This window comes from Artemia franciscana, chromosome 4, assembly GCF_032884065.1.
Source record: "Artemia franciscana chromosome 4, ASM3288406v1, whole genome shotgun sequence".
Classification (NCBI taxonomy): domain Eukaryota; kingdom Metazoa; phylum Arthropoda; class Branchiopoda; order Anostraca; family Artemiidae; genus Artemia; species Artemia franciscana.
The window spans coordinates 23,337,775-23,350,209 of NC_088866.1; the positions used below are offsets into that span (position 1 = coordinate 23,337,775).

The 12,435-nt window shown below is 36.4% G+C and overlaps 2 protein-coding genes and 1 long non-coding RNA gene across 6 annotated transcripts in view; 2 read left to right on the forward strand and 1 right to left on the reverse strand.

The window, feature by feature from the left end:
• LOC136026170 (RING-type E3 ubiquitin-protein ligase PPIL2-like) overlaps positions 1 to 12,435 on the forward strand; it is a 193,602-nt gene that overhangs the window by 96,862 nt on the left and 84,305 nt on the right. The window lies entirely within an intron of this gene.
• LOC136026168 (uncharacterized) overlaps positions 1 to 12,435 on the forward strand; it is an 89,319-nt gene that overhangs the window by 31,116 nt on the left and 45,768 nt on the right. The window lies entirely within an intron of this gene.
• Positions 1 to 12,435, reverse strand: part of LOC136026167 (nucleosome assembly protein 1-like 1) — a 53,480-nt gene that overhangs the window by 4,973 nt on the left and 36,072 nt on the right. The window contains exons 9-10 of one of the 2 annotated variants that reach the window (XM_065702483.1): positions 7,503 to 7,706; positions 1,974 to 2,217 (exon numbers count right to left, since the gene is read on the reverse strand). In XM_065702483.1, coding sequence (XP_065558555.1) covers positions 1,974 to 2,217; positions 7,503 to 7,706 — 448 coding nt within the window. The remainder of the gene's footprint in view (positions 1 to 1,973; positions 2,218 to 7,502; positions 7,707 to 12,435) is intronic. The other variant, XM_065702485.1, reaches the window with a different exon arrangement.

The window sequence follows — 12,435 nt, forward strand, 5'->3', positions numbered from 1 at the left end:
TTATATACAGATAAAAATTTCTGAAATTAATGCAATTACACGAAAAAAAAACAATTCCAAATTTTGTTAATGGGTCCAAAAAGTTCTACCACCCCTTAATGTAGCGATGGGTGAGAGAATGTATGATAATGTGTCTATAATGTCTGCAGAGTTAAATGCCATAATCATGGCATTAGAGCACCTCATGAATAATCAACCTTTGATGGCTAATTTACAAAATATTAAGGTCTATTCTGACTCTTTGTCAAGCCAAGAGCTGCTGTCTTCAGCTTCTCAGTATAAGATAGATATAGACACTTTTCATTGTCTTTTGCGAGTTCAGAATGCTGGAATTGGTTTGAAAATTAATGTTAAGAAGACTAAGTCGCTAAGATTAGGAATAAGTGAAGACGAAAAAGTGATACTGGGTAACGAAAATATCGTTCAAGTGGACAGCTTCACTTAAATTATTAATAATCTAGCTTCAAGAGGCATAAGAACTTGCTTTCAGTATGTTCCAAGTCACTCAGGTATAATTGATAACCACGAGGCGGATAAAATTGCAAAAATGCTTTTAATATTGACCAGACAAGTGGGAGACCAATTCCCAATAGAGACATCTACCACTGGATATTATGAGAGGTCTTGTTAAATAAGAATAATCCTATTTTATCTCCATTCCCCAATAAGCACCTTTCCAAAATTATCATAGAATTCGGTCGGGCTCAAATAGGCTAAATTTTCAGGCGTTTTTGTATCGGTTCCCTCTTTCCTCTTTGCAGGTATTCTAACAAAAAAAAATAAAACAATTGACCATTGCCTATTTGAATGTAATATGCTGCTAATCTAATTGGTATCAGCCAAGAGTCTACCCGACTATATCTACACTCAGAACTCCGAACTCAATGTTTATCCTCTAATATTTCAACTCCTTAAATCAAAAGATTTACAGAAAGAAATCTGAGCAGACTCAAGATAAATAAGAATAAACCATTTCAGTAGCTCTCTTCAGATCACAGAAGGAATCAAAAGGAAAAGGGATGAATGGTCTCGACTGAAAAACCTACGTTTGCTGAAAAAAAAGATAATTATATTAGCCAGGCTTTTAATCGTTTAGAAACCATCCACTTTGTTTCCGCTTTATTTCAGGTACAGTTCTGACGTATCACAGCAATTCTGAAGACACTTACACATCCACACCATAAGCAAAACTACATTATCACTTTTTGTGGACGCAAAGGACTTCCAAGAACAACATTAGGATCTAGCTGAACTACTTCCGGATTCACATATCCAATTAAAAAAACTAGCGTTTCATTTTCCCTCAAATTTCATTTAGAGATGCCTAATGACATCAGAAAACTTTCAGCTAGTAAATATTTATGTAAAATTGGGCGAACATTTCCATCTTGATCATGTTGTTCTTATGAATATAAAGATCAATGGTCGTATAGTACTCAAGATTTTCACAAGGATGAGAGCTCTGTGAAAATCCTTGTAAACCATTGTTTTGGCACTCGATTTATACAATGAAAGTTCATATTAACTCTGCCTTAAGACAGGAGTAGACCCGTGTGGTAAACAATCTTTTGTTTAACTAAACGAAAAGCTCCAGATTAACTCTACTTTGAGACCAGAGTAGATATGGGTGAAAAAACCATCTCTTGTTGAACTTGACGAAAAACTCCAGATTGACTCTGCCTTGAGGCTATGGAAGATCTGGATGGAAAATCCATCATTGTTAAACTTGACGAAAAGCTCCAGATTAACTCTGCCTTGAAATCCGAGAAGATCTGGGTGGAAAAACCAGCTTTTGTTGAACAAATGGTTGTTGTCACGAAGATGAGAGGTGAAATACGACTTCAACTTTCAATCTCTTGAAAATTAGCCCTTAAAAAATGATTCACACTATATAATTTATTATCTCCCATGAAATTTTAGTAGTTTCAATTTCCTTTCAACAAAAAATCACTAGAAAACTAGCATTTACTTACCAGTAAAATAGAGGACAGCTCGAGGCACAATTCTATCCTTGATGTAAAATCCAACCTTTTGATCCATTGTTGTCCAGGCTTCAAAGTTTTCATCAATATTTCCATCTTCAGAGAACAAGTCAAAAAAGCAGTCCTTAGTTACAGTTTTGGTTATATTCTGGATACACCCCATATGCTTCTTCTTTTTGGTCGTTTTCACAATCCCGTTCAATGGGAACCTCGGTTTCCAATTGATAGTGCATCCCTAAAATCCACATTCCGTTTTTTAAACAGACACAAAAAATATTTTCCTACAATAGTTCTCACAATGCTATTAACAGCTTTTCGCTTTTATGGCACTTGGTATTAACCAAGTGACATATGGCAATCGCAAATTCTGTCGGTCTGTCGGTCCCAGTTTTGCTACTTTAGGCACTTCCAGGTAAGCTAGGACGATGAAATTTGGCAGGCATATCAAGGACTGGACCAAATTAAATTAGAAATAGTCCTTTTCCCGATTTGACCATCTGGAGGGGGGGGGCGTTAGTTCGAAAAAAAGAGAAAAATTGAAGTATTTTTAACTTACGAACGGTTGATCAGATCTCAATGAAATTTGATGTTTGGAATGATATCGTGTCTCAGAGCTGTTATTTTAAATTCCGACCGGATCTTGTGACATTAAGGGGGGGGGGAAACAAAAATCTTGGAAAACACTGAGAGTGGAGGGATCGGGATGAAACTTGGTGGGAAAAATAAGCAAAAGTCCTAGATACATGATTAACATAACCGGACGGATCCGCGCTCTTTGGGGTAGTTGGGGGGGGGGGGGAATAATTCTGAAAATTGAAAAAAATGAGGCATTCTTAACTTACGAACAGGTGATCGGATCTCAATGAAATTTGATATTTAGAAGGATATCGTGTCTCAAAGCTCTCATTTTAAGTCCCGACCGGATCTGGTGACATTGGGGGGAGTTTGGGGTGGGGGAACCTAAAATCATAGATATCGCTTGGAGGGATCGGGATGAAACTTGGTGGGAAAAATAAGTAGATATCTTAGATACGTGATTTACATAATTGGAACGGATCCACTCTATGGGGGGGGGGGAGTTAATTCTGAAAAATTAGAAAAATGACGTATATCTAACTTACTAAGGAGTGATCGAAATTTCATATTTAGAAGCACCTCGTGACTCAGATCTTTTATTTCAAATCTCAACCAGATCCAGCGTAATTGGGGGGGGGGGGCAGTTGAGGGGAACCGGAAATCTTAGAAAATACTTAAAGTGGTGAGATCAGGATGAAACTGGGTGGGAAGAATAAAAACCTGTCTAAGACACGTGACTGACATAATTGGACCGAATCTACTCTCTTTGGTGGAGTTGGGGGGGGGGGGGGTAATTTTGAAAATTGAGGTATTTGTAACTTAAGAAAGGGTCACCATATCTTAAAGAAATTTGATATTTAGAAGGATCTTGCGCTTTAAAGCCTCTAATTTTAAATTCCGACCAGATCCTGTGACGTTGGAGGGGGGGGGGGGTTGGAGGGGGAAACCAGAATTCTTGAAAAACAGAAAATTGGGGTATTTTTATTTTACGAATAGGTGATCGGATCTTAATGAAATTTTATATTTAGAAAGAATTCATGTCTCAGAGCTCTTATTTCAAATCCCGACCAGATCTTTCAACATTGGGGGGAGTTGGAGGGGGAAATCTTGGAAAACACTTGGAGTGGAGGAATCGGGATGAAGCTTGGTGCATAGAATAAGCAAATGTCCTTCATACGTGATTGACGGAACCGTACTGGATTCGCTCTCTTTGGAGGAGGGGTTCAGTGATTTGGCGACCTTGGTGCTTCTGGACGTGCTAGGACGATGAAAATTGGTAGGCGTGTAAGGGAGCTGCACAAATTGACTTGATAATGTTGTTTTCCAAGATTCGACGATCTGGGGGGCTAAAGGGAGAGGAAAAATTTGAAAAAATTAGGTATTTATACCATACGAGTGGGTGATCGGATCTTAATGAATTTTGATATTTAGAAGGACATCATGACTCAGAGCTCTTATCTTAAATCTTGACCGGCATTAAGCCTCTTATTTTCCTTTTAAATCAATCTATTGATTCATAGAATTTTGCTAGAGCTCATACCATATGATATCTTGGCTCTCAGCTCTTCTTGCCTCGTCACGGGTGCCATATGAGCTCTTAGCTCTTGTTTTAACTATATACTGACTAGTTAAAAAGGGCTCTCAAGTCGTTGATTTGCATTTTTGTATAAAAAAAATTCCAACATTCTCTTTGTCAATACTGAAAGCCTCTTGAAATACTGCTAAGCCAACTGTTATAGAATGCACTCAGGATAATAGAAAGTTTGAACTTCCCACATATAAAGGAAATTCTCAAAAGCAAATTAATTATATGTCAGTATTTCTCAGGCTAGATTAGATGTATTTCGACCTGAAACCCATTGGAAGTTATAGAAGCTTAAAAATTACACTGGTTAATAAATGAAAATAAAAATAAAATTAAGCACTTTAGAGGCTATTTTAAATTTCCTAAGCATGTCAAAATATGTTTCGGAAATATAGTGACGCATTACGAATCTTTACGTCTCTCAGACAGATAATTATAAATTATTTATGCGGCTATCAGATGCACTAGCAAATATAACAGTCAGCTATCCAGTGCCTTATAAATGCACCTTTTCTTAATTTTCATGCTGAGATGGATTTTAAAAAATTTAGGAGCGAAATTTTTGTTATCTGAAATAAGCACGTTAAACTAGACAGAGATTTTCGATATTATTCTATGAAAACACAGTAAAATCGAAAAAAAAAAAAAAAATCGAAAAAGCGTTTCATGTCAAGAAAGATTCAAAAAAATTCAGGAGCTAAATTTACTTATCTGAAAGCAGCACATTAAACTATACGAACGATTTATATATATTTAAATGAAAACCTGCGAAATATAAAAGGCACTTTTTGAAAGTCATTCCTTAACCTCATGTCAAGACAGATTCTAGAAAAATCTGGAGCTAAATTTAAAAACAAAGGTTTTCAGTATACTTCTATGAAAAATCTATGAAGTCTAAAAAACACTTTTCGAAACAGCCTATTTTTAACCTTCATGTTGAAACATTCTAAAATACCAGGAGTTTAATTTATCTATCCGAAAAGAGCACGTTAAGCTAACTATACGAAAGTTTTCAGCATTTTTCTCTATGAAAAACTTGTGGAGTCTGAAAAACAGTTTTCAAAAGAACCTATTCTTAACCTTCATGTTGAGACAAATTCTTAAAATACAGGACCTAAATTTACCTATCAGAAAGCAGCATGTTAAACCAATATACGAAGGTTTTCAAGATACTTCTATAAAAACCCGCTATGTCTAAAATATAGGTTTAAAAAAAAATTACTCTCAACCTTCATGTTGAAACAGATACTAACAAGAGCTAAGACCTCATATGGCACTTCTGAAGACGTCGGAAGAGCAAAGAGCCAAGAGTTCATATGGTATGAGCTCTGGCAAAATTCTAAGAATCAATAGATTGCTTTAAAACGAAAATCGGAAGCTTAATGCCCATCGGGATTTATAATAAGAGCTCTGAGTCACGAGTTCCCTCTAAATATCAAAACTCATTAAGATCTGATCACCCACTCATAAATTAAAAGTACCACAATTTTTCTAATTTTTCCTCTCCCTTCAGCCCCCCGGATGGTCAAATCGGGAAAAACGACTTTATCAAGTCAATTTGTGCAGCTCTAGGACACACCTACCAATTTCCATCGTCCAAGTACGTCCAGAAGCACCAAACTCGCAAAAGCACTGAACCCCATCCCCTAACACTCCCAAAGAGAGTGGATCCAGTACGGTTACGTCAATCACGTATCTACGACATTTGCTTATTCTAGCCACCAAGTTTCATCCCGATTTTACTACTCTAAGCGTTTTCTAAGATTTCCAGTTTCCCCTCCAACTCCTCTCAATGGAAAAGGCTGGTCGGGATTTGAAATAAAAGCTGTGAGACATGAGTTCCTACTAAATATCAAATTTCATTGACATCCGGTCATTCGCTCTTTAGTTAAAAAATCCTCATTTTTTTATTTTTACAAATCAACGCCCCCCCCCCCCAGCTCCTCCAAAGTGAACGGATCCATTCCAATTATGTCAATCAAGTATCTGTAACTTGTGCTTATTCTTCCCATCAATTTTCATCCCGATCTCTCCACTCTAAGCGTTTTCCAAGATTTCTGTTTCCCCCTCCAACCCCCTATGTCACCAGATCCGATTTCGAATTGAATATGGAGCATCTCAGACATAAGATCCTTCTATATATCAAGTTTTATTAAGATCCGATCACCCATTCGTAAGATAAAGATACCTCAACTTTCACGTTTCCCAAGGGTTCTTGTTTCCCCATCCAACTCCCCCCAATGTCACCAGATCTGGTCGAGATTTAGAATAAGAGCTCTAAAGAACAAAATCCTTTTAAATATCAAATTTCATTAAGATCTGATCACTTGTTCGTAAGTTACAAATACCTATTTTTTTTTTGATTTTTCGGAATTACCCTCCCCCCCCCTAACTCCACCAAAGAGGGCAGATCCATTCAAGTTATGTCAGTGACGTATCTTGGACATGTTTTTGTTCCTCCCACCAAGTTTCATCATAATCTCTCCGCTTTAAGTGTTTTCCGAGATTTTCGGCCCCCTCCCCCAAATTACGCTGGATCCAATCGGAATTTAGAATGAGAGATCTGAGTTACGAGATCCTTCTAAATATGACATATCATTAAGATACGATCACTCCTTCGTAACTTAAAAATACCTCATTTTTCTAATTTTTCAGAATTAACCACCCCCCAGCTCCCCCAAATAGAACAGATCCGTTCCGGTTATATTAATAGCGTATCTAACACTTCGGCTTATTTTCCCCACCAAGTTTCATCCCGATCCGTCCACTCTAAGCGTTTTCCAGGATTTTAGCCCCCCCCCTCAAACTCCCCCAAATGTCACCAGATCCAGTCAAGATTTAAAACAACAGCTCTGAGACATAATATGCTTTTAAATATCAAATTTCATTAAGATCCGATCTCCCGTTCATAAGTTAAAGATAAAACATTTTTTTTTAGTTCTTCCAATTTAACCGTCCCCCTACTCCCTCCCCCCAGATGGTCGAATCGGGGAAAGACCAATTTCTAATTTAATCTGGTCTGGTTCCTCATACGCCTGCCAAATTTCATCGTCCTAGCTTACCTGAAAGTGGCTAAAGTATCAAAACCAGGACAGACAGACCGACAGACCTACCGACAAAATTTGTGATCGCTATATGTCACTTGGTGCCATAAGAACCAAGTGCCAAATAAAAACGCCATAAATGAAGTGCAATAAAAACCAGGAGATAAATATACCCATCCGAAAGCAGCACGTTAAATTATACGAAGATAAGACTATACAAGGAAATTAATTTTATTCGCAAAAACGCCTACTTGATTCGAAGAACGATATAAATGTACTGATGACACTTATGCAACCGAAAAACAAACTACTTACCTGACATTTGACAATTTCTGGACCTTCAAAATCAAATGGTTCCTTTTCGTTTACACTATAATTCATATGGTATATTTTTGTTAAAACTGAATCCGTGAAAAAGTCATTTGGCGAGAAATGGAACTTCAAAGTAAATCCCATTGGACTGCTAGTAAGGTCGACAGTAATATCAGTCAAGTGACACAGAATAGGCTCATCATGCTCCTAAAAACATATACGTTGAAGAGAAGGACAAAAAAAAAAATCCAAAATAACTAATTAGGAAAAATAATGCAGCTCGTCGCAAATACACCAATTTACCTATTCAGACGTTAAAAAATTGCAATTACTAGTTTTGATTGTAATGTACCAGTCATCTTTCAATCCGCCAGCAAATCAACCATCTACCAACAGGTGTACACTGGGAACTATATCGTAGTTTCTTTATACAGTAATTGCGTTCGTAATTTTGATCACCGATATCTCATTATATAGACCTTGTAGTAGGTCTTGCTACTTCGAATTTCGTTGTTGCTGACTCTGTAGCTCCTTTGATCATGTAAATAATTTTCTTTATGCACTTGAGCGTAGAGAATGCGTGTTAACATCATTTGTATGAATGAAGGCAAAGTAGCTTAAAAAACCGATGAACAAAATATCCAGGCAAAACTTAAATTCACTGGACCAGGGGCGGCTCCAGAGGAGGACCGGGGGGATTTTTCCCCCCAAGATTTTTCTGGCAACCTCATTCAAACTCCGTTTTTTTTTCTTTTTTTGACTCTGTTTTCAAGTATACTTGTCAATTTGATAAATTATTCGTAGGTGATTTACCCAATTAACAATAAAAAGCAAAGCTTTCCTATGAATGTAAAGGACAAACTTGAACCTTAAAACGACCAAAACTTTTTATCTTCAGTCGGTTCAGTAAATATCTGCAAAATTGCCATAAAAATCTTTGATTGCTGCAAAGATTTTCTACGAAAAAGGAACTTTCCCTATTTCACAAAAATGGAAACACCTCTTGAAAATAAAATGGGTATCTTCAACACGTTTCATAAACGTGCTAACCCAGTTATAGCTATTGGTCTATTCACAATGACATATTGAAAAGTAGCCTTGTAGCTAAAAGTTCAAAATGAATAAAAATAAAAAATCTGGACACGAGAATAGAATGGATAAGAGACGAAGACTTATGGCTGAATGTGCAAGTGGATTGAAGGATGTTTCCAGTTACTTTGGTAAAAATGTGCAAAAATATCCAGAAATCGAAAGGTAAGTTGTGACTAATAATAAACCCCCTCCACCCTCCAAAAATTATTAATTTTAGTTTAGTGACAAATTAAATAGAGAATGACCCAACAGGGCTTTCAAATGAATAAATCTCTATATCTATTTATTTTAACTATATAGCTAATTTGGTTGAAATTAGATGAATGAAAGAATTAAAAGCAATTTAGGCCAGAAAAAGATACATGAGGTCGGAGGGGGCGACCCTCCTCCTAAGAAACTTAATGCACACTTATTCCGTTCTTCTTCTTTTTTTAATCTTTTAAAATAAACTTTTTAATTTGGTGCCCACCTCGAGTCACATTGGCGCCCTTGGTTCAGCAGGCCCCTTACCCAAGATTTTGCTCTTGATCTGTTAGAGATTCAGACATGAAACTGCTTACACGATCAGTTTACGAATCATTCTGTCATAAAATTATGAGATAAACCTCGTTTTTATGAAAATTGATCATTTTATTAAACTTGCTTGCTAGATCTTCATCTGTAGAATGTGTATTCCTTTTTTCTTTTTTGACAGATTTGTTTTATTCTCTTTCTTGTGAGCCGGTTGATTTAGGGTTTGGTGTATGGGCTTCAATGATGGAAATATGACAAGGACACTTACAACATTCATTTATGTTAAGGAGTAATTTTTTTGAACTGTCCCTGTCCACTCCCAAATAAAACAAAATCGTAATTTTAGTTTTGTGACTAATTCAATAGCGATTGGCCCAATAGGGTTTTCGTGTGATAAATCTGTCTATCTTTTTTATTTTAACTATATAGCTAACTTGGTTAAAATTAGATGAACGAATGATTTAAAAGCAATTTAAGCCAGGAACATAACCATGGAGTTGGGTTTGACCCTTCCCCCAAGATATTTCTGGCGCCCTTATTCTGTTCTTTTTTTTTTTTTTTCAATATTTGTTTAAATAAACTTTTTAATTTGATGCCCACCTCGAGTCAAATTGGCGTCCCCGGTCTAGTGCCCCCCCCCAGCAAGATTTTTTTCTAGATCCGCCCCTGTGCTAGACTACACCTCCCAAAATACTGAAATCAAATGTTTGTATTTGGGTTTTATAGCGTTTTTTTTTTTTACGTTTCCAGGACCATGACAAATTGATGCATTAATGATGTATCACTTATTGATGAATGTTTATTCAGCTTTTCACTTATATCACCGGGGCAAAGCTTTGCGGTAAAACTAAACGAAGCCCTTCTAAATATCAAATTTCATTAAGATCCGATCACCCATTCGTAAATTAAAACACCTCATTTTTTTTAAATTTTTCCTCTCCCTCCAGAACCAGATGGTCGAATCGGGGAAACAACTGCTATCAAGTCAATTTGTGCAGGTGTCTGACATACCTACCAATTTTCATCGTCCTAGCACGTCCAGAAGCACCGAACTCGCCAAAAGCACTGGAAATCTCCCCCAAAGAGAGCGGATACGTTCCAAGCATGTCAATCACGTATCTAGAACTTGTGCTTATTCTTCCCATCAAGTTTCCTCCCTACTTGCCATCGGATATCGCTTTTGACTCTTAAAAAGAATTATAATTTTCAATTTCTAATCATTTGAGTCCCTTCTGAGGTCTATACAACCACTTTTTCCATAAAAGTTTAAACACCCCAGGACATAAGTTACAACCTTTCCCCCGGGCTCTAGGGGGTTGAGTTGACCCTGAAATTTTTGTTATGTGATCGTTGGACTATTTCAAACAAACTGGCAATCTCAAAATTTTGATTAGATGCATTTGTTTCCAATTAAATGAGCACTTCTGACGTTTATGCGGCCAACCATTACATAAAACCTTATATGCCCCCAGGAAATAACTTAAGAACACTGGCCCCCTTGCTCTCAAGGTTTGTGTCGACCCTGGAGTTATTTTTATATCTAATATCTGAAGTATTTTTAACAAAATGACTATCTCAAAATTTATATTAAATGGGTTTGGAGGAGAAGGCGCAGGGAGGAGGGGATACTAGTTGCTCTCTAATCTCTTTTGAATCTTAAACAGTGAACAAAACTTTAAGTTTCCAATCAAGTGAGGCCTCTCTGAAGTTTATACGAGGATCCCTTCCATATGAACCTTATATGCCCCCAGAGCATAACTTATAACACCTACCCCTGGGCCCTGGAGGGTTGTGTCGACACCAAAGTTTTCGCTATGTCATCTTTGAACTATTTTTAACAAATGACGATAAATTTTTATTATAAGATACATTTTAAGAAAAAACCTGCGAAGAGGAGGGGGGGGGGGCTAGGTACTTTTCACTCACTTTTGACTCTTAAAAAAGCACTAGAACTTCCAATTTCCATTCGAATGAGCGCCCTACAAATTTTAAACATCCCGTCCATATAAAGTACCCCTGTGAAAAATAAATAAATAATAAAACATTGGAGCCGTACGGCCTTTACTATAGGCAACACTATAGCGTTGCACCTGATCAATCCACCCACGAAATCAATATTTCTGAAAACCGAACCTATCTGTAACCAGGATGTCAAATTTCCTTTAATAGAACTAATATTTTTTTTTTCATAAAATATCATTTTACGTGGATGTTACTATGATGTCAGGCTTTCGACTAACCACTTATAAGAAAAAAGAAAGAAAGAAAAAAAAAATCACAACATAAAGGGGAGTTTCGTATTATTTTTCTCTAGAATGGCACCATACCAATATATATGTCTCTTTTTCCATTAATTAAATGTGCCAACTAGGTTCCTACTAAAATGCTTTAAATTAAAGAAAACATTTTATTACCCAGCCCAGACCTACTTCAGATCTTGAATTAAAATTACTCGCATACAGCCAAGAAGCGGGTACAGAGGCGGCATCCTTCATAAAAAACACAACCAGTATTATTCATGGTCTACTTAGACGTGACATTTTACATAAAAAGAGACCAAAATGACCCTAGTGTTTAAAATAACAACAGCCTTACCCGAACTATCAAACTGATCTTTATATTTAGATAGGCACCTTAAGAATAAAGCATTTCACCAATTCATTAAAAAAAGAAGAGAAAAGCTTATCGGATACTCTTCTCTTAGTATAAAACTTACTCATAGGAAGATGTGCCCAATTTGTTACCAGATATTTGTACAATAGGTGGAAAAACAGGAAAGAAACATTGTTAAATGTTTCCTTATTAAACGTAAAATACTAGACATAATCGATAATACCCAATATTTCCCAATAAAGCCAATCCGCAGTTAAGGTAAATTCAACGATAATGAAAATATTTCAAACTCTTCCCCACTCTTTGATGAAATAATGCCAATTTTTTCTGTTAAAAGAATTTCTGGACTTCATGAAATGTTGTTCTCTTACACAAATTTTTACTATGCAACTTTACCAATTTTATACCTGTAATCTTAAGGTTGGCAAATTCTTACCGTACACTTGACAGGAAATGGGTATAATACACATTCCTTCCATTAGATTAAGTATATGTCAAAAGGAGGAAAATTACATGGCGATCTGGTAATTCAGTCCCCCTTTTATCTCAACAAGTTCCTGGCAACCAGACGTAAAATTATTGGCTCAAGTTTGGTCTGAAGCTACATATGCTGTATGTGTGTTGCCAATAAATAATTTTCAACTATCTGTTAATTTAAGAAACCATTTTCTTATTTATCTGTAAATTTTCTGTCAATTTCCAATTATATCTGTTACGA